The sequence below is a fragment of the Chiloscyllium plagiosum genome, unplaced genomic scaffold (genome assembly GCF_037043375.1).
Source record: "Chiloscyllium plagiosum isolate Xiang-an unplaced genomic scaffold, Cpla_swu_hap1 HiC_scaffold_26, whole genome shotgun sequence".
In the NCBI taxonomy this organism is placed as follows: domain Eukaryota; kingdom Metazoa; phylum Chordata; class Chondrichthyes; order Orectolobiformes; family Hemiscylliidae; genus Chiloscyllium; species Chiloscyllium plagiosum.
The window spans coordinates 41542691-41564443 of NW_028270164.1; the positions used below are offsets into that span (position 1 = coordinate 41542691).

Below are 21753 nucleotides of genomic sequence, written 5' to 3' on the forward strand. Positions count from 1 at the left end.
TGACAGTCTACCCAGGGAACCACTCGACAGGATCCGCCCTCTCCTTTTCCCGAAGGGTCTCAAGGACACTGCGTGCTGACCACTTCCTGATGGACTTGTGGTCAAATGTGTTTTTCTTCGTAAATTTCTTCATGAAGGACAGGTGGTACGGAACTGTTCAACTACTCGGAGCATTCCGCGGCAGCGAGGCCAGGCCCATCCTCCGCAACACCGGGGACAGGTAGAACCTCAGTACATAGTGACACTTGGTGTTTGCGTACTGGGGATCTACGCACAGCTTGATGCAGCCACACACAAAGGTGCCCATCAGGCTGAGCGTGGCATTGGGTGTGTTTTCTCCCCCGTTGCCCAGATCTTTATACATAGAGTCCCTTTGGACCCTGGCCATCTTTGATCTCCATATACTGTCCAGGGATGTGTAAGTTAGGTGGATTAGCCGCAGGAAGTACAGGGTCACAGGGTTGAGGTGGGTCTGGGTGGGATACTCTTCAGAGGAGGAGTGTGGACTTGATGGACCCAATGACCTGATTCCATACAATAGGGATTCAATGGTGGTGACTGGCATTTACTGTAAGCAGTTTCTGAAAATGGCAGGTAAATTTTTAAAAGATTTCACATTGGCTCTAACTAAACCTGATGTAAATAAGCCACTGTGAACCAATCAAAGTTCTTGCCGAATACAATGAGATTTTAAAAAATCACATTAACGATGCACAAAGAACAAAGACGTGAGGAGCAAATCCAACCTCTCGTCATTTGACTAAAGGAATGCTTTCTAACATCAGCTTCAAATTTTATAGTTTCAATTCTTCTCTTCTGGTTCCGTGATCTTGCAGTAATGTTCCGTTTTCATGTGATCTGCACCACTGAACAATTCTACAGGGTCAACATCCTGTTGCAGGGGAACAGTAAACATGATCTCATATTGTTTCACCTTCAGGCAAAATATAAAAGGAGACCCTACAACACTGAGAAAACGCTGGTTCTCTCAATTGCCCAGATTCTGCCTCATATGGAATTTGTTTCAGAAGTACTGAATAACAGACTCCATTCAGACAGTTGATGGGGGGAACCAGTGGATGTGGCTTATTTGGACTTCCAGAAGACTTCTGACAAATTTCTATACAAGAGATTAACATGTAAAATTAAATCAAATGGGATTGGGGGTAGTGTGCTGAGATGGATAGAAACTAAGCAGGAGGCAGGTTTAATCTGGTTGAGTGAAGTGGGAAGGTGGTTTAAAGTCATTTAACCCTGTTCAGAAAAACCAGGCGACGGGTTACGCTAACCTGGTTAATGATCTGCATCCCACCCTCCCTCTCTTTGCCTCTCTCCCTCCCTCCCTCTCATAGGGGGTGGCACGGTGGCCCAGTGGTTAACACTGTTGCCTCACGGTGCCAGGGACCCAGGTTTGATTCCAGCCTTGAGTGACTGTCTGTGTGGAGTTTGCACATTCTCCCCGTGTCTGCGTGGGTTTCCTCCAGGTGCCCTGGTTTCCTCCCACAGTCCAAAGATGTACAAGTTAGGTGAATTGGCCATACTATATTGCCCATAGTGCTTCAGGGATGTGCAGGTTAGATGCATTAGTCAGGGGTACATGTAGAGTAATAGGGTAGGGGAATGGATCTGGGTGGGTTACCTTTGAGGGTCGATGTGAATTCTATGAAATATTTTTGCAGATAGGAGACAAATTGTTGGAACAAATGAATTCTTTTCTGAATGTCAGTCAGTGACTAGTTGGGTAGCACATTGATTGGTACTAGGGAGCCCAGCTATTCACAGTATGCATTAACGATTTAGATGAGGAAATGGAATGTAATATATTAAAGCTGGATGGGAGGGTGAGCTTTGAGGAGAATGCAGAGATGTAGCATTTTGAATTGGATAGTCTGAGAGTCAGGGCACATGCATGGCCCTGGATGTGGATAAATTTGAGGTTACCTACTTTGATAGCAAAAATAGGAAGCAGATTATTATTTGAATGGCTGTAAACAGAGAGAGGGGAATGTTCAATGAACCTGGGTGCCCTCTTGCACTAGTCACTGAGGGTAAGTGTGCAGGTGCAGAAAGCAGTAAAGAAAACAAACTATATGCTGGACTTCATAGTGAGGGGATTCAGGAACAAGGGTATCTTAATACAATTATATAAAGCATTGGTGAGGCCAAGTCTGGAATATTCCTGATGAATGGCTTTTGCCCAAAATGTTGATTTTCCAACTCCTCGGATGCTGCCTGACCTGCTGTGTTTTTCCAGCACCACTCTAATGTAGATTCTGATTTTCAGCATCTGCAGTCCTCACTTTTGCCAAGTCTGGAATACTGTCTGCAGGTTTGGGCTCCTTATCTGAGGAAGGATGTTCTTCCTAGAGAGGGAGTGCAGCAAAGGTTTACCACATTGATTCCTGGGAATGGCAGGACTGATTTCCAAGGAGAGGTTGAGTCAGTTGGGATTGCACTCATTGAAGTTTAGAAAAATGAGTAGTGAGGCGGGGCCGAAATCTGATAGAAATCTATAAAGTTCTAACAGGACTAGACAGGTTAAATGCAAGAAGGATGTTCTGAAGGTAGGGAAGTACAGACCAGGGTCATAGTTTAAAAGATAAAGGGATAAACCTTTTAGGACTGAAATAAGGAGAAATTTCTTCACCTAGAGAATGATGAGCCTATGGAATTTGTTACTACAGAAAGGGGCTGGATTAGGATATTAACCTCAATGATCAGCCATAACCAAACTGTATGATGGAGAAGCCTCAAGGGCTGCTTCCTATTCCCTGTGTTTCTATATATCCCTCTCAGTTGCCTGCCATACAGTAACCTGAACGTACCCGTGCAGATTCTACACAAACTAACTCTTGTAAATTACCATATGTCTGTTTTCTGCTGTCAATGTTACAAGCCACCCATCAATTTAAACAAATTAGCTCCACACTGTAAATAAAAATGGAGGGATATCAGTCAGCGCCTTTGCTGTATCCAATACACTCAGTCATGCCTTGATACCATGTGGGAGGAACTCAATTGCTGAAGACTAGAAGTTTTCATAGTTGGTCCTTAGAAGAATGGAGAGGTGGATTATCCACTCAGTTCTTTCGATTGAAGGGAGCTGCAAACACTTCTACTTGTCCTTTGCACTCATGTGCTGTGCATCACCATTGAGGATAGGCATGTTCAAGGAATATCTCCATCACATGAATTGTTTAATTGTCCAGCATAGTACTTGACTAGGTGAGACAGGGTTGCAGATCTTTGAACTAACCAGCATATACACCTGTGTTATGACTTTACACATTGGCACTTCAGTTTTAGAATTGCCTGGTGCTGTTCTTGTTATGATCTCCTACACTCCTCATTGAACCAGACTGTCCCCTGGTAATGGTAGATTGAGGGATAAGCTAAGCTATGTGGTTACAAATTTGCTGCTGCAAACGGTTCACAATCCTTTACAGATGCCCAGTTTTGAACCTGCTAGCTGCTCTGAATCAAAGTTATTTAGCAGAGTAGGATTTTGTTCTAAGGTTGCATTTAAGATATGCTAAATAAGCACATGGGAGAAAGAGTGTTACATTATCCTGCTGGGGTTAGTGAAAAACAAGGGGAAGAGGTCTATGTAGAGCATAAATATTGACACAACCTGTTTCTGGTCTGTACACTCAAAAGTTAAATTCAAATATTTCTATACAATTAACTCTATTCAAGGAAAACTCAGAGCCTTTTGTATTTCATACTCAGAGCCCAGCTTATCATATTGAACACCTCACAGGAACAACCTATGCACTTGACAGAAAAGTGACAAGGGAAGTTCAGAGTCAACACAGAATTCGATTTAAAACTGGATACTAGTGGACACTTATTTCAACATGTTCAGTCAAGAAATTCCAATCAGTTTTGACACATTCTTCAGTAAGTGCATCAGGACCGAAAAAATTGTCCCTGTTAAACACAGTTCTTATGCTTCTTGGATTCATATCAAATTGCATACCTAAAAATAAAGAATATTTTCCCAATTATATGAGCTGAAACACAGCTAACATGCAACAAAAAAAAATTATATTGAAACTGGAAATACAGATTACATATAGCTCACAATTAAATGGACACAATTTAAATACAAAACATTTAAATTAATAGCACGTATAGCATGGAAAACATTTACTAAAAGCACAGGAATTGTCATTAAATTCAGAATTCCCATCTAAGAAAAGCTGCTGTTAGATGGACTGCCTCCTGTTTGACTGCATTATGTTAGCAGCGAGACACTGTTCACATTTAGTTTCCTACCCACCTTAAACAATCCAAAAATCATAATTCTAAACAGAGAGAATAAAGTATACACGTTGACAATGAAGTTACCTTATCTAGGATGTACTTATTGAGATATGGCATATAACCCTGGCTGGAGACAGGCCCATCATCGTCATCTCTGAAATGCTCTTCAAGTGCCACTGGGTCGTGTGGGATGTGCAAGACTGTACAAAGATTATGAGACAAGACCTAGAAAACAGCAACAAACACAAGGTTAGTCACTTCCATTGAGAATCTCAAGGCTCTGATTTTTCCTTGAATAGAGTTAATTGTATAGAAATATTTGAATTTAACTTTTGAGTCAATTAGGCTCAAGTCCTGCATCTATTTACTTAGAAATGTTGTCAGACAGACAACTGTGAAATACTTCTTACACAATTCTAAACAAGCTGTATCTAATTTTCTCCCATTACCCATTCCAATTGCACCATGCTGTTAAATTAAAAACAGCTAATGCGATGATGAGCAGGGTATCAAACAGGTTCTTTAAAGTTTGCACAATTTCAGTTAAAGTACAGCTGCAGGTTTTCTTTACCAGAAGTCATTTCTTCAACTCCCCTTCACAAGCTCTCATCGAATTTGCTTTCACTGCACTCTCTAACAGTGCATGTCAGATTCTAAGTATTGGTTGAGTAAAAAGATATAAAGTGACGTAAGGGCCAACGTTTTCACACAGAGGGTGGTGCTATTATGGAATGAGCTGCCAGAGGAAATGGTGGAGGCTAGTATAATTACAGCATTTAAAACGCATCTGAATATAGGAAAGGTTTAGAGGGATATGGGCCAAATGCTGGCAAATGGGACTAGATTAGGTTAGGATATCTGGTCAGCATGGACAGGTTGGACTGAAGGGTCTATTTCCGTGCTGTACATCTCTGCGACTAAACATTTTTCCTCATGTTACTGCCAGTTCTTTTGCAAACCACTTTAACTTGGCCTCTCTGGTTCTTACTCCATCCATTCATCGGAACAATTTATCTCTATCTATTCTGTCCAGACCCCCATGGCTTTGAGCAATTCTGTCAAATCTCCTTTCAGTCTTTTTCAAGGAGAATACGAGTTTCCCTGAAACAAAAGCAAAATACTTTGGACAATGAAAATCTGAAATTAAAACAGAAAATTCTGGAAATGCTCAAGGGGTCTGATGGCATCCTTGAACAGTGAAACAGGCTAATGTTTCAGGTCAGATGAAAGGTCACAGAGGGTGTAAATATTTTCAAAGATTTAACACTGAGGAGTGATTGTAATATTCATTCATAGGAGGTGGGTGTCACTGGCTAGACCAGTATTTGCTGCCTATCTCCAACTGTTTAGAAGGCAGGTAACAGCCAACCACATTGCTGTGGGTCTGGAGTCACATGTCGGTTGGAATAGATAAGGACAGCAGATTTCCTTCTCTAAAGCACCATCCACTGTCATGCTGCTATGTGTGTTTAACAGAGCAATATCCAGATGTTCAATTAGGCAGTAAAAAAACTAACAGAGATTTACAAGTGTTTTATTCTAAATCTATGGTTTAGCACAAACACCAGATTCTAGCTTTCCCTTTTAGATCCTGTCCCTGACCATAAGACAATTTGCACACTGGGGAAGAACCTAGCTTTTTTTAAAAATAAAATATTCAAAATCTCCCACCAAATCAACCAATTAAGTTAAACAAATAAAAACAATTACAAGCTCTGCCCATTAGGGGCTGTGTAACAATAACAAAAATTAAGACAGGAGGAGCCCAGAAGGGACCAAATGAAAATTCGGGTGGTGGTGGAAATTATGAAGGCCAGCCTCTGAGGTGCCCGCCTCCCTCTTAAGGCCTCAAGAATAGGAAGCCAGCTTTTTATAAAATATTATTTATTTTTATAATTTATTTTTCACCCAATTGGCTGATTAAACAAATAAACTACAAGCAGAAACAGAGATTGCTAGAGAAACTGGCAGCTCTGACAGCAGTGACTCAGTGGTTAGCACTGTTGCCTCCCAGCGTCAGGGACCTGGGTTCGATTCCACTCTTGGCCGACTGTCTGTATGGAGTTTGCACATTCTCTCTATACGTGCGTGGGTTTCCTCTGGGCGCTCTGGTTTCCTCCCACAGCCCACAGATGTGCAGGTTGGTTGGATTAGCAATAGGAAAAGCAGGGTGGGGAGTGGGTATGGGTGGGAATACTCTTTGGAGGGTCAGTGTGAACTTGATGGGCCGAATGGCCTGCCTCTAAACTGTAGGGATTCTATGCTGCCAGAACAAAGCAAAGTTAATGTTGAGTCCAGTGAATTGTCACCAGAATGGTTAGCAGCTGAAAAATGAGGTTGGGGGGGGGGGGAATAAGTGGAGACAGACCCAGAGAGAGAGAGAGAGAGAGATGTGAAGGTAGGTAAACAAGGAGATAATGGATAGCAAGTAGAGACAGAAGAAAAGCTGAATAAGTGATAATAAGAGCTAAGAGTAGGAGAAAATGAGTGAGCTGTTCTGATATAATGCAACCCACATCATGTGATAATGGGCCTCGCAGTACATGGGAATGTGTAACTGTGCTAAAAACAAATTCTGCCATAACAGGACTAGTGTGGGGGTGGGTAAAAACAAAATGAAAGAATGGAATCAGGCTCTAAAGTTATTGAACTTGTTGTTAAGTCCTAGAGGCTACAGGGTCCCAAGCGGAAAATGAGGCGTTGTTCTTCGAGTTTGTATTGAAGCTTGATGGAACACTGCAGCAGACCTAAGACCATAAGACATAGGAGCAGAAATTAGGTCATTCAGCCCATCAGATCCGCTCTGCCATTCAATCATGGCTGATTGGAGTTGAGAAACTTTTCTCCCACTTTCTCCCAGAAACCTTTGATCGCCTTGATACTCAAGAACCTATCTATCTCAGTCTGAAATATACTCAATGACCTAGAAATGACAGAGATGTTGGCATGGAAACATGGTGGTGTCGACAGCCTGGTGCTGGAACAGCACAGCATGTCAGGCAGCATCCAAGGAGCAGGAGACTTAACGTTTCAGGCATAAGCCTGTATCAGGAAGCGCTGGTGAAGAGCTTATGCCCAAAACATCGATTCTCCTGCTCCTCGGATGCTGCCTGACCTGCTGTGCTTTTCGAGCAACACACCCTCGACTCTGATCTCCAGCATCTGCAGTCTTCACTTTCTCCTGGTGGAAACATGATGGTGTGGTGAAGCAGTGGACAACTGGAAGCTTGAGGGAGACAGAACATAAGCATTCTGCAAAGCAATCACCTGGTCTGTTTCTCGTTGCCCCAGTGTAGAGAAGACTATGAGTAGCGAATAGGGAGACTAGATTGAGTGAAATGCAGGTAAATCGCTACATCACCAGGAAGGTGTATCTGGGGCCTTGGAGTGTGAGGGGGATTGAAGTAAAAGTGCAGGTGTTACACCTCCTGTGACTGCAAGGGAAGGCGCCGAGGGGCTGTGGGTGGTGTTGGGAACGAGGGAGGGTGGATAAGGTTGTCTCGGAGAAATGGTCCCTGCAGAATGCTGACAAGGGAGGGAAGGGGAATGTGTGTCTGGTGGTGGCATCCTGCCGGAAGTGGCAGAAATGATGGCTCATAATCCTTTGGGTGCAGAGGCTGGTGGGGTGGTAAATGAGAACCAGAGGACCCTATCATTGTCGATAGGGGGAAGGGGAAGGGTGAGGGCAGAAGTGCGAGAGATGACTCAAACACAGCTAAGGACCTTGTCAACCAGGGTAGCAGGAAACCTTCAGTTGAGTAAGATGATGGATATTTCAGAGGACCTTCTGCAGAAGCTGGCATCATCAGAACAAATGCGATGGGAATGGAGAAACGGAGAGAACGGATGGAGTCTTTACAGGAAGCAGGGTGATAGGATGTTCTGAAGGGTCACCGGACCCAAAACGTTAACGCTGACTTCTCTTCACAGATGCTGCCAGACATGCTGAGCTTTTCCAGCAACTTCTGTTTTTGCTTCTGATAAGATGTATTCTCTAGGTAACTGTGGGAGTCAGTATGTTTGTAATGGATGTCATTGTCCAGCCTATCCCCCAAAACGGAAAAAGAGTTGTTGAGGAAGGGAAGGGAGGAGTCAGAGATGGACCAGGTGAAGGAGAGTGTGAGGTGGAAATTGGAGGCGAAATTAATAAATTTTTCCAACTCCAGTCAAGAGAATAAAGCAACACTGATGGGGTCATCGATGCACTGCAGCAAGAGTTGTGGGTGGAGGCCCGAGTAGTACTGGAACAAGGAGTGTTCCACATCCTCTACAAAGAGACCACCATAACGAGGGCCCATGGCGGTACCTATGGCCCCTCTTTGACCTGAAGAAAGTGAGAGGAATTAAAGGAGAAGCTATTAAGGGTAAGGATGAGCTCAGCCAGGCAGAGGGTGGTGACGGATGGGGATAGTTCAGGCTGTCTTTCCTGGAAGAAGTGGAAAGTCCTGAGAGCTTCCTGGAGGGGGATGGACATATAAAGGGATTGCATGTCCATGGTGAAACAGGCAGTGGCTAGAGCTCACAAACTGGTAGTTCTGAAACCAACATAAAGCATCAGAAGAATCATGGATGCAAGTGAGGAGGGACTGAACACGGGGAATAAAAAAAGTTGAGTTGAGATAGGAAGAGAAGAGCTCCTTGGGACAGGTGCAGGCACAATCAATCGGGTTCCTGGGCAATCCTGTTTGTGGATATTTGAGGAGAAGGCAGAAGCGGGCTTTGTGGGTTAGGAGCTGGGAGGCAGTCCACAAACAGGATTGCCCAGGAACCCAGACCAGATGAGTTTAATTACAATCATGGCCTGATGCACAATGGTAGGGCCATGTTCCAAGGGGAGGTACGAGCAGGTAAGCATCACTGCATGAGAATCCAGCTCGCTAGGTATTTTTAATCAATACTCCAGATGCACCAAGTCTCATGGCTCAGAGGTAGGGACCCTAAAAGTATAGTCACCGTAGTACAACCAGACAATAAGCTCCTCTCTCATGAGCGAGAAAGTGAGAGCGAGGGAGTCCTTGGTGCAGGAATTGAACCCATATTGTTTGTATCACTTTACAATGCAAAGCAGCTGCCCACCTAACTGAGCTACCAACCACTACCACTGTGCCACAGTAGCCCTTGAGAAACCAGCTGGGATTGTTTTGGATACCTGCCACTTTCAGCCATTAAGAGTACCATGAGCCACAAGAACCCAGTTGTTAAATATAATGTCCAATGGCCATAACCCACTCTCAAACTACCTTGCAGCTGGTCTAGTTGACCTTGGGATCTGACCTAAAGCAGACTGGGTGAGAGAACAGCTAAAGATCTCAAAGGATTAAGACCAGCATCCAGGTCATTGCCATAATCCTAAATTATAGTTAGTTGCTATCATGATTAAAGGCAGAAGTGTTTTCTCATTAGACTATCAAATGGTTTCTCTTTGGCATAGTAGATCAAACAGGCTCTGTAGATTCCTACCACGAGAGAGGATGATGGCAGTAAATCTAGCAGAGAGCTCAGACAACATGGTGAGACGTGGTGTGGATTCACCTAACAGCAGTTATGTTTCTTCTCCCTCCACAGATAGTTGCAGTCTTGCTGCACATATCCTGCAGTTACTGTTTTATTCCCAGCTTCTCATTTTCCAAGAAACTGAACTCCGTTATCACTGAAACCATTCTTGTTATTCATTCTAACACCCTAAAGCCTTCGCATCATTCCTAAAAGGTGGTATCCAAATTGGCACACAATACTCCAGTTGATTCAGCATAACCTCCACTCTCGTACTCTCTGCCCCTATTTCTGGAAAATCATGGATCTTGATTTTTTTAGCCACTTTCTCAACTTGCCTCTCAACTCAGTAATTTGTTCACAAAAACCTCCAAATGCCTCTGTCCCTGTACTCTCCAAAGAACGTGAATACTAAAACGATGGATGTAAAACTATTTACTCTCTCACTTTCACTAAAATTATAACACTTTTGCAAGAGCTGGGGATTTCTTCCAAGGTCCTGATCATTTTTTCTTCCATCAAATAATGTTATTGAACAGATCATTTGGTCAGTCACCTCACTGCTATTTGTGTGATCCTGCTGTACACAAATTGGAAACTGTATTACATCAGTGATTACATTCCAGAGGCTTTGAACTCTGCAGTGACTAACTCACCTCTTGTCTCTCCAAAGCCTGTGCAGAGTGTGATGGAATACCCCTCACCTGCCTAGATTGGTGTAGCTCCAACAACACTCAAGAAGTTTGACACTATCCAGGACAAAGCACTACATCCACAAATATCCACTTCTTCCACCTCTGACACTCAGTGCATATGATCGACATGGTGTACTGCAGAAATTCAAGATCCTTAAGACAGCACCTTCCAAACCCACAAACCAGTTTCATCTCGAAGGAGAAGAGCAGCAGATACATGGGAACACCAGCACCTCATCCAAGCCACTCACCATCCTGACTTGGACCTATTGTTGTCTCTTCAGTGTGACTGGATCAAAATTGCAGAGTCCCCTCCCTAACAGCACTTTCAGTTTACCTACACTGCGGCAGTTCAAGAAGACAGCTCACCACCACCTTCTCAAGGACAATGAGTGATGGGCAATTAATACTGACCAGCCAGTGACACCCACATCTCATGAATAAGAAAAAAAAAAGGCTAGGAAGTGCTTTGGAACATCTTGAGGTCATGAATGGCATCATGAACAGTTCACCCTCTAAATGCACATACAAACCAAAGCGGATGGTTGATAGCAAGAAATAAATCAGGTAGGAGATAAGGAGGTTACATCTGTTGGCTGAACAAATAGTAAAGTCAATGAGGCATGCAGCAGGAAACTTAAAGCCTTAATCAAGACATTAAGGGAACGCCTAAGGGGAAGTATTTGGGGCACCAGCGTATCAAAGATATGAAATAGATATGAAATAATCCCAAGGGTATTTTAGATTGGCTCTCCATTTAAAATCAGTAGAGGTGATAATTGGTTGGTTTCTAAAACTTGTGAGCAAACTGCAAAGCCAGTTTCACACCCAGGTGGTAAGTGGTAAATTGTACTGGAACAGCTTGGCTAGATCCACACCTAGCTCTGGGGTACAAACCTTCAGTACTCCAAGCTGAGGTGTTGTCAAGGCCCATTGCCCTGGCATTATCCAGCGCCATTGATTAACAAGAGACCATGTGAATCGAATTTGCTGAAGACTGACATCAGTGATGCTGGGGAGCTTGGGAAGAGGCCAAAATGGATCACCTATGAGACAGTTTAGGTTGAAACGGTGGGCTCCCCCATCATTCAGGTGGGTATGTTTACAAAGCCTCCTCCACTGGTTAAGTCTTTAACCATCCACTACCATTGAAGACTGTGTATCGCACAACTGCAGAGCTTTTATCTGATCTGAGCATTGTGGAATCACTTAGCCTTCTATAGTATGCTACCTCTGTTGTACAGCATGCATATAGTTCTGCACCTTAATTTCACCAGATTGGCACTCATTTTTAGGAACGCCTGGTGCCACTACACATCTTGTTATTGCCCATGTTACACAACTCCCTTTAAGATTCAGCCCAAAGAGTTTCATAATTGGCCTATTGCTTCCTGCTTCAAAAGGATTAGAGACAAATTCATAGATTATAGAAGACTCAGGAGGTATTAATGCAACTACTAGGGCTAAAGTAACACAAATCCAATGTGATGGAGTTCCTGCTCAAGACTTCCAGTGATAAGGTGAGGACCAATTCAACTCCAGGAGAATCCACTAATTCACAGCATCCAGTCACGTTGTGAACTAATGTTGCTGAGGATATGTGTGTGAGTGAAGCACCAGTTTGAGATTGAGATTAAGGAAAATCTGTCAATCCAAGGGGAAACTCTATACCACTCCAACGCTCGAATGGATTTCACAGAGAGCCACGAGGTGCATTGAAACTTGAAGAATTCGATAGCGAGTGGGCTGTGTGGAGGGCGTGGGGAAAATGTGGTGAGAATAATGAAGCAGGGAAAGCAAATGAGCAGCCTCTTGTAGGATAGCTACATGCACAGCTCTCAAAGCCGGGGAAGGCTTTGGTTCCATTCTCCCTTCATGCTGTCCTGCTTTGTCCCCTCTCCCTTAGCAAACATCTTACCACTTGAACATGGAGGAATAGGCCTGGAGACTCTCACAAAATTGGCGACTGTCTCTGGATCAACCTGAAGCAATTTTCGACATGTCAATAGTGCAGCCTGGGATGACTCTGGTCGTGGTACACACTTCACCACATCTGTGTACGCAGCTTGTACCCTGGATCACCAGAGCTGCCATCAGTCACAGGCTCCTATTAACAGACCTGAGCTCTCCCAGCAGCCATCCTGAAAATCTCCCCGTTTTCTCATTAATTCAAAAATTCCTGTGACATAGGACACCCTGAAGATGAAAGCGTTAACAGCAGCTGGGAAAGTCAAATATTTACTCAAAACTGTGGTGCTGATGACTGCAGGCAAGCAGAGCACTGAGCTGTACCCATTTCCTTTTGTGAATCATACTATTGAGTACCCAGGCCAATGGGAGCATGGGCCGTAACCCTCTGCACATTTGGAAGCCTGACAACGCTCCAAAAGACTCTTGACTGTTCATAGGGAGGAAGCTGAGCTTGAGGAAATTATGCATGTGACTTGCATTCATGCACAGTTAATATTTATAACCCCAGTGACCACAGCCCGTACCAACTCAACGCAGTTCTCAGTGTTAAAGCTGCAGTTATGCACACAGCATGAAACTTTGCTCTGCAGTATTCCTTGCGAACAAACCCTATGCAAACATTGCATGCCAGACATATGAGCTTACATGCACATTATAGCATGGGAGTACTGATATATGGATGAAACGCACTTTAACTGTAGCCAAAAATACTGTGGAAATATTAGGGGTTTCTCAACGGAAAGCCCATCACCAAACAGATGGAGCAGAAGGCAACACCACGAAATAACCATGAGAGCTCTTTAAATGTCACTGGCTGCAGGGTGGGAGGGAGGGAAGTGGCAAAAGTTTCACATGATCACCTGACAATGTCACATATGTGTGCTTAATTAAATTGAGAGAAATTTCCTGACACAATTACTTGGTATTCATTCAATTAGCAATTACACACTCATTTGTATGTGCCCATTAGTGAGGCTGTGGCTGATGCTTGAACACCCACCTGAGGTTCAAAGATAAGAGTGTAGGGAGCTGACAGCAGAGAGAGACTGACTATTCTCAGTAGACTCCCTCTCACTTCCCATTGTCTTGTCCCTTGATCAGGTGCCAAATGCCTTTAAACCGAGCTCCCCAATTCATGCCCAGAGATAACAACATTTTACTTGTTAAGTGTGTCACTTGTTGACTGGCCCTGGGCATTGGAATGAGACTCTTAAGTCTCATTCATTCAGAGTCCAAACATGGGTCTTCCTGCTCCAAGTTACTCTGGTAAAGGTGACAATACAGTGGTGCTCAGGCATGCCACCTACCACCTGAATCAAGCCCTTCTCGCCTTCAAATGCACCTTGAAAGGCCATAAAAAGTCATACCCCAGTGAAACATTACTGATGGAAAAGTTATTCCTGAAGAAGGGCTTATGCCCGAAACTTCCATTGTCCTGCTCCTCAGATGCTGCCTGACCTGTGCTTTTCCAGCACTCCACTCTTCGACTCTGATGGAAAAGTTAACTTGGCTTATCTTACCACAGGCTCGGGCAAACTTATTTCTAGCATTTTCTGTTGTCATTTCAAGCATTTACATAAAGCTTTCAGAAGCAAAATGTTGCAAGTTTGACTGTGAGGGTACAGGGGCTCAATTTCAAACTTTACTGATGGTTGGAAGCAATAAAGAGAAATAGCTCACAGACAGGCTCGTGGACTGGGCAGACAATAGCTGATGAAATTCAACACAACTATTTGAAGTGGTACATTTTAGAATTAAGAATGAGGAGAGACAACACTAACTAAATATTCATTGGAGTTTAGAAGAATAAGGGAGGTGGTGAGGATCTTGTAGAAACCTATAAAAATTCTCACAGGATTCAACAGGTTAAATTCACGAAGGATGTTCCTGATGACCAGAGAGTCGAGAACCAGGGGTCACTGTCTAAAGGTACAAGGTAGGTCATTAAGGACTGAAGTACAGACAAATGTCTTCGCTCAGACAGTAGAGAGCCTGTGGAATTCTCTGTTACAGAAAGCGGCTGAGGCCAATGTATTAAAAGTTTTCAAGGAATGAGATGGATGTAATTCTTAGGATTAAGGGGGTCAAAGGGTATGGCAAGAAAGTGGGAACACAGTACTGCCAAGATCATTGTGAATTGTGGGACAGGTTGAAGGGCTGAATGGTCTACTCCTGCTCCTATTTTCTACATTTCTAAGTAACTTTAAAGGCAGTGTAAGAAGAGAATGTCTTGGGTTTGCAAGTCCTTTAGTTTTGAAATCATCAATCATCCCTGTTCTTTTACAGTGGGTGATGGAGTACTTTATGTTGCACTATTAAGGCAGGAGCACAGAGCTCCCCACCTCCTGTGAGCAAGGTTGTGTATTTGTACAAGTTACACAAACTGGAAAGAAGTTGCAGTTAGCCAGTTAAAATCAAAGCAATATACATTGGTCACAGAAGCCATTCAATGGGGCTTAAAAAGTTTTTTTTTGAAACATTTCCAAACTTGAAGACTTTAATTTACTCTTGAGTTTCTAAGATGCTGCAAAGCATACAGTTTATCTTGGGTAAAGACAATAACAGGCTTTTAGGAATGCACCATCACCCTTCTTCATTTCTGCTTTAACATGTATTGAAGTTCCAATCTGTGGTTTCCTCCAGTGCAGGCACTATCCATTATGTGTAACAAGACTCAGATTATGGGGTTGCTCTGCATTCTATTTTGGGCTCTCTCTCTCGTTACTGCTTATTAAGTTATGAGTTGCTGGATTGGATTTTGGGGTATTTTTGGTTGCCTATTATTCACTGGAACACTAACCCACAAGGAAACAGCTGAGAGGAAGACGAATGGTTGATTATCATTTTGGTTATGGACTAGTTTCAGAGCAAGTAGGAGGAGCAATTATGAGGATCGCAGTGACATCTCAGGATAACTCTCCAGCTGATTTTCTTACATTTGACATACCACTGGAAGTTCTTTGGATTCCTATGGAATAACGAAGAATTAGGCAAAGGGCAAAGAATCTTAATAAACAGGTAGCACAACTTCATATTAGCACTCTGATTAGAGACGAGACTTGAACACTGGTATTTAGTTAAAACGAACAATGAAAATGTGGATTCATTACAAATCCTGCCAAAGCAGACATCTAAATAGACACAATCTGATGGGAACTTAGCAAAATGCCCAAAAATAACATATCAGCCTGAGTGAGTGGGATCAGATTCTAATTGAAAGTGTTTAACAATGTGCACCTCACACTTTCCCCAAGTCCACAATAATCTAATAGATCCAGTAGTGTCAATGCGTAGGCGCCTGGATTATAAGATTTCAATTGAATAGCTAAATCTACCACTAAATTTTTGATTTTAAAAGATTTCGAGTACTATTAAGTCAATGAAAAGCTCAATCATTTTTCTGTCAAATTATAAAATATGATAGCAAGGTTTGTATTGATATAATTGTATTGATTATCCTTTTATAAAAATATGGTCATCACCGGCAAGGCCAACATTTGTTGCCATCCATAATTGCCAGAGGATGGTGGAGAGCTGCCTTCTTGAACTACTAAACTTCATCTGGTGTCGGTAAACTCAGTGCATTGTTTAAAAAAAAGGGGGACATTCCAAAATTCTGTCCCAGCAACAGTGAAGGAACAGAAGGAATAGGAGCAAGCCTACCATCCCATTTGGTAAGGTCATCACTGATCTGTTCCAGTCCTCAACTCCTCCTTCATGCTAGCTTACCACAGCCTTCAACTCCCTGACATTTTAAAATCTATCCATCTATATCCTCTTTAAATACGTCCAATGATCTAGCCTCCACAACTCTCAGGGTGAAGAATTTGAGACGTTTAAGAGAACAATGGTTTTGGAATACTGCATTCAGTTCTGGTCTCCCTGCTTTAGAAAGGATGTTGAAAGGGTTCAGAAAAGATTTACAAGGATATTACCAGTGCTGGAGGGTTTCAGCTGTAGGGAGAGGTTGAATAGGTAGAGGTTGTTTTCCCTGGAGTGTCAGAGGCTGAGGGGTAACCTTATAGAGGTTTATAAAGTCATGATGAGGGGCATGGATAAGGTAAATAGACAAGGTCTTTTCCTCAAGGTGGGGAGGGGGCAGAACTAGAGGGCATAGGTTTAGGGTGAGAGGGAAAAGATTTAAAAGGGACCTAAGGGGCAACATTTTCATGCAGAGGATGGTGAGTGTATGGAATCAGCTGCCAGTGGAAGTGGTAGAGGCTGGGACAATTGCAACATTTAAAAGGCATCTGGATGGGTATATGAATAGGAAGATTTAAAGGGATATGGGCCAAATGGGACTAGATTAATTTAGGATATCTGGTCAGCATGGACGAGTTGGACTGAAGGGTTTTGCTTCTGTGCTGTACAACTCTATGGTTCTAATTCCTTTCCATCTTAGTTTTACATGAGTGTCTCCTTATTCTGCAATTATGACTCCCAGTTTGAGATTCCCCTATTAATGGAAACATCTTCTCAACATGAACCCTATGTTTTAAATGTATAGGAGTCACCATCATCCTTGGGTAAATTTAGAAAGCGGGATGATACTCTACAGAATATAAAATGAAATTTAATAGACTAGGTAATTTTGCAAATATTCTACTTGGAAATTTCTAATTCAGTGCATGCTTTTAAAATTGTTGGATTGTTCCAAACCTTCATACATGGATAGAATGAACTGATATTTAACTTTCCTGAAAGAACATGTGTTTTTGGAGGACTAGTGATGTTAAAACTGCCATAATCCTACTGGACCATAAGGTTGTTCTCCCAAAAGAGGACAGTCCTTCAATAGTAACCTCAACTGGTATGGGAATTGGATCCAGACTGTTGGCATCACACTGCAGGGGAAGCTAGATGTCCAGCCAACTGAGCTGACAGATCCTCATCTGTGGGGATGAACATGAAAATGGAAGTGGAATTTAAGAAGTCATGAATAACTTTGGACCAACAGTCTTACTTAAGTCATGTTAAGTGTGGTCAGGTCCTTATAGAAAGATAATTTTGCATCCAATAGAGAATAGGACAGAACCCCACTGGTCCTCATCTATCACCCCACCAACCTCCATATACATCATATCATCAGTCGTCATTTCCACCACCTCCAAACGGACCCCACCACCAAGGATATATTTCCCTCCCCTCCCCTATCAGCGTTCTGAAAAGACCACTCCATCCGTGACTCCCTCGTCAGGTCCACACCCCCCCATCAACCCAACCTCTACTCCCGGCACCTTCCCCCGCAACCGCAAGAAATGCAAAACTTGCGCCCACACTTTCCTCCCTTACTTCCCTCCAAGGGATCCTTCCATATCCGCCACAAATTCACCTGCACCTCCACACACATCATTTACTGCACCCGATGTGGCCTCCTCTATATTGGGGAGACAGGCCGCCTACTTGCGGAATGTTTCAGAGAACACCTCTGGGACGCCCGGACCAACCAACTCAACCACCCAGTGGCTCAACACTTCAACTCTCCCCCTCCCACTCCACCAAAGACATGCAGGTCCTTGGACTCCTCCATCGCTAGACCATAGCGACACGACAGCTGGAGGAAGAGCGCCTCATCTTCCACCTAGGAACCCTCCAACCACAAGGGATGAACTCAGGATTTCTCCAGTTTCCTCATTTCCCCTCCCCCACCTTGTTTCAGTCCCAAACCTCGAACTCAGCACCACCTTCCTAACCTGCAATCTTCTTCCTGACCTCTCCGCCCCCACCCCGGCCTATCACCCTCACCTTATCACCTTCACCTTAACCTCCTTCCACCTATCGCATTTCCAACGCCCCTCCCCCAAGTCCCTCCTCCCTACCTTTTATCTTAGCCTGCTTGACACACTTTCCTCATTCTTGAAGAAGGGCTCATGCCCGAAACGAGGATTCTCCTGCTCCTTGGATGCTGCCTGACCTGCTGTGCTTTTCCAGCAACACATTTTCAGCTCCAATAGAGAATAGGCTAGCAAAGTTTAAATGATTATGCACGGAGACTAATACCTGATGATATACTGAAATTGAGTACTCTGATGAAACAGGCTGCCACTAAGAAATCTTGCAAGCAACTAAAACACTGAAGAAATTAAATTTTAAGAAATAGTGATCCAGATGATGTGAAGCTTGTCCTTTTTTCCAGAAATGCCTCACATACCAATCTTCTGACTGGCTCTGTGTGTCCAGTAGAGTTTATCATATTCTTATAGTGTGAAAGAATAATAAATATTGTTTAATGACCTGCAAGACCAAGGCAATAAAAAGCAGATCCAAGTTAGAGGTTACCCTTCAGGAACACAGCAGTGACCAAACTACTGCCATACCTTGGAACTAGCTAAAAATGAGGAAGAGGCTTTCTAGCATCCGGAGAAAGACAGGAGCTCTGTCTTTTGCGTACATTTCTTTTGGAAGTCCACCAAGTGTGCCACAAATCAAAGTTAGGAACTCATACACCCCGCAATATATGACTTCAAGCACTGCAGACAGCCATTTGTTCTTGAGTAGATGCACTTTCACTGTGTCAAAACAGAAGGCACATCTTTCTTTCAGATAAACCAGTAGTCAAGAACAGCACACAAAGGTTCACATCTCCAGTCTCCTCTGTGGCTGACGGTATTTTCAGTGAAATCAATAGCAGTGGATTCACAGCCTACTCATGGCTTCCCAACAGGCAGTAGACAGCATTGCATCTGCTGCAAAAACACATGAACAATGACTTTACCCAATAAAGACAATATGGTTGGCCCTGGGCTTTCGATGTGCCTGAAGGTGTCAAATAAACATCAATTAAATGTAAACCATTTCCGTTATATTGGTCAGAAGGTTGAGGAGTTTGACCTTCAGCCTTAGAGACATTATTGCTGCTTCTCACAAACTTCCAAACAGAAAAAAAGTTGTGCTCATGCAATTAATGGCTCCTTTCCACTTTGAAAGTGAAGGCTGCGTTGCTCCCTGCAACTTGAGTAATCGCATTTGCTAGATACATTATGCAATGCAGCTCTCTTCGTGTAATATGTGCCTTCACCATCAAGTGATGATCTCAATATAGTCTTATTGACTGCTTGGAATCCTGTCCCAAATGGATTCTGTGGGTGAATGTTGTGGTACATGTTTCAACTGTCAGACTACCAGCCTTTGGTGAAGGGGAGGCAGTAAAGACAGATCCCCCAGCACGTATCTGTGGAATGTGGGGGTGAGTGGTAGCAAGTGTGGAAAATCTGCCTCTCGTGCCACTGCATATGTATTTGTTCTTTCCACAGAACTGCTGCTGTTTTCTAAATCATTGGCTAAAGTCTCAACACTCTATTGAAACTCTCCCCAGCCAGCCACAGATAATCTGCCACTGTCACTCGCAAACTGACGCCAAGAGAAGTAAACATGCTTCTGACTTATCCTTCTCAGCTACGTGGCACAGAGAAAGGACTTAACTTTGAGTATTGTTGGGAAAGTCTTAAAGTACAACGCATGCCCTCTAATTTACAGGGCTGTTTGTGCCTTCCAGCTAGCTGCTATTAAACCAAAAACACAACCAAAGACTTGTTTCTCTGGCTTCTTGCTTGTAAACCCTTTATTCAGAGCAAGAAGAGAAGTCACTTTCAATCCCGGAGCAGTTCAGAGTGTTCAAGGAAAGAATGAACAATGAGTGAGAAGCAGGATCAGACTTGGCGATTGGCCCGCATAATGAAGTGACTGACATCCTCTGTACCCCATCACACTTGAAGAACATACACTTTGTGATGTCTAAGGAACTGTACCACACTACCAAATCACAACTGTATTTTTTCTGAGAGGTGGGACAAAGAGCCAGGAGGACGACCACGATTGGCCTTTTTCCTTCTTGGAATTCCCACATGAGGGAGGCACTTGACAATAGTGGAAATCAAACAAGCAACTTCATTTATTAATAGTTAAATTGTGCTCAATATTTTAAGACTCGATCGAAAAAATGCCCAAATTTCCAAGTTGTGTGTTCGCTATAATATTTGTGTCTGCCCTTAGCAGGGCAAGGGTGTGTGTTTATGGCAGCTATACTCAGGAACTTCACCAATTCTTTGTTTCAAAATATTACCATTCCATGCATCTACTGAAGCGTAGCCAGCACTGCAATAACTATTCAATAACTGTGTCCAGTTCTTAAGCTAGAGGGGGTTCAGAAGAGATTTAAAAGGATGTTGCCAGGAATGGAAAGTTTGAGTTATAAAGGAGAGGCTGGATAGGCCGGGACTTTTTTTTATCCCCTGCAGCATGGGAGATCGAGGGGTGACCTTAAAACTTTATAAAATCATGAGGGGCATAGATAAGATGAACAGCAGGTTTTCTTTTCCCGAAGGTGGGGGATTTCAAGACTAGGGGGAACATTTGTAAAGTGAGAGAAAAAAAGATTGAAAAATGATGAGGAACAATTTTCTTTACACGGAGTGGTTTGTATGTGGAAAGAACTTCCAGACGAAGTGGTGGACACAGGTACAGTTCCAACATTTAAAAGACATTTGGATAAACAAGAAACGTTTGGAAGAATATGGGCCAGGCGCAGGCAGGTGGGATTAGTTTAGATTGGGATTGTGGTCGACATGGACTGGTTGAACTGAAAGGTCTGTTTCTGTGCGGTATGACTCCACAATTTTAAAATGTTACATTCTTGACCCTTTCTCACGAAGTGACACTGGATACATGCTGAATATATTGAGCAAGCTTTGTCCAACACTTAAACTTGGAAGGGTACACTCCAGCAGTGTACCTGTCTTATAGGAACATTTCAATTCTAGGAAACGATAGAAGATTTGCCAGTCTTACACCAGAAGACAATGCGATTTGTAATTTCTTATTTTAAATGAGGAACAGTCTTTCTAATTCTACAAAGAAATACAATGAGCTCTTTACTTAACTTTATTGCCTTTCTGCAACCATCCAGGACTCACTGAGCAAAACAGCAAGGGACAAATATAGACCTGGCCTCTTCCATAACCAGGCTACAACAACAGAGGCAATATTCCAGATAAACAATGAGCTTACAATTATATAATGCTTATAAAGTGCTTCATAGGGGTTATCGAATGAAGTATTACACTTAGCCACATAAAAAGACATGAGGGCCAGTGAGGAAGTTGACGATAGGAAGGGTTTGAAAGGACAGGGTAGTAAAACATAGTGAGGTTATGGTGTTGTCTGCACCAAAGATAGGGTGGCCAAAATCTGGGATGTGCAACAGCTAGAATTAACAATAGCTAAGATATGTCTCTACGTTTCACTTACACTTAGATTTTTTCCACAAAAGGAGTTATCTTTGAATCAACCAAAACTCAGCTCCATACAATTTCATCACAGTCACCAACTT

General features: G+C 43.0%; 1 protein-coding gene across 1 annotated transcript in view; it reads right to left on the minus strand.

The window, feature by feature from the left end:
• def6a (DEF6 guanine nucleotide exchange factor a) overlaps window positions 1-21753 on the minus strand; it is a 152003-nt gene that overhangs the window by 96153 nt on the left and 34097 nt on the right. The window contains exon 2 of the mRNA XM_043716901.2: window positions 4351-4491. Coding sequence (XP_043572836.1) covers window positions 4351-4491 — 141 coding nt within the window. The remainder of the gene's footprint in view (window positions 1-4350; window positions 4492-21753) is intronic.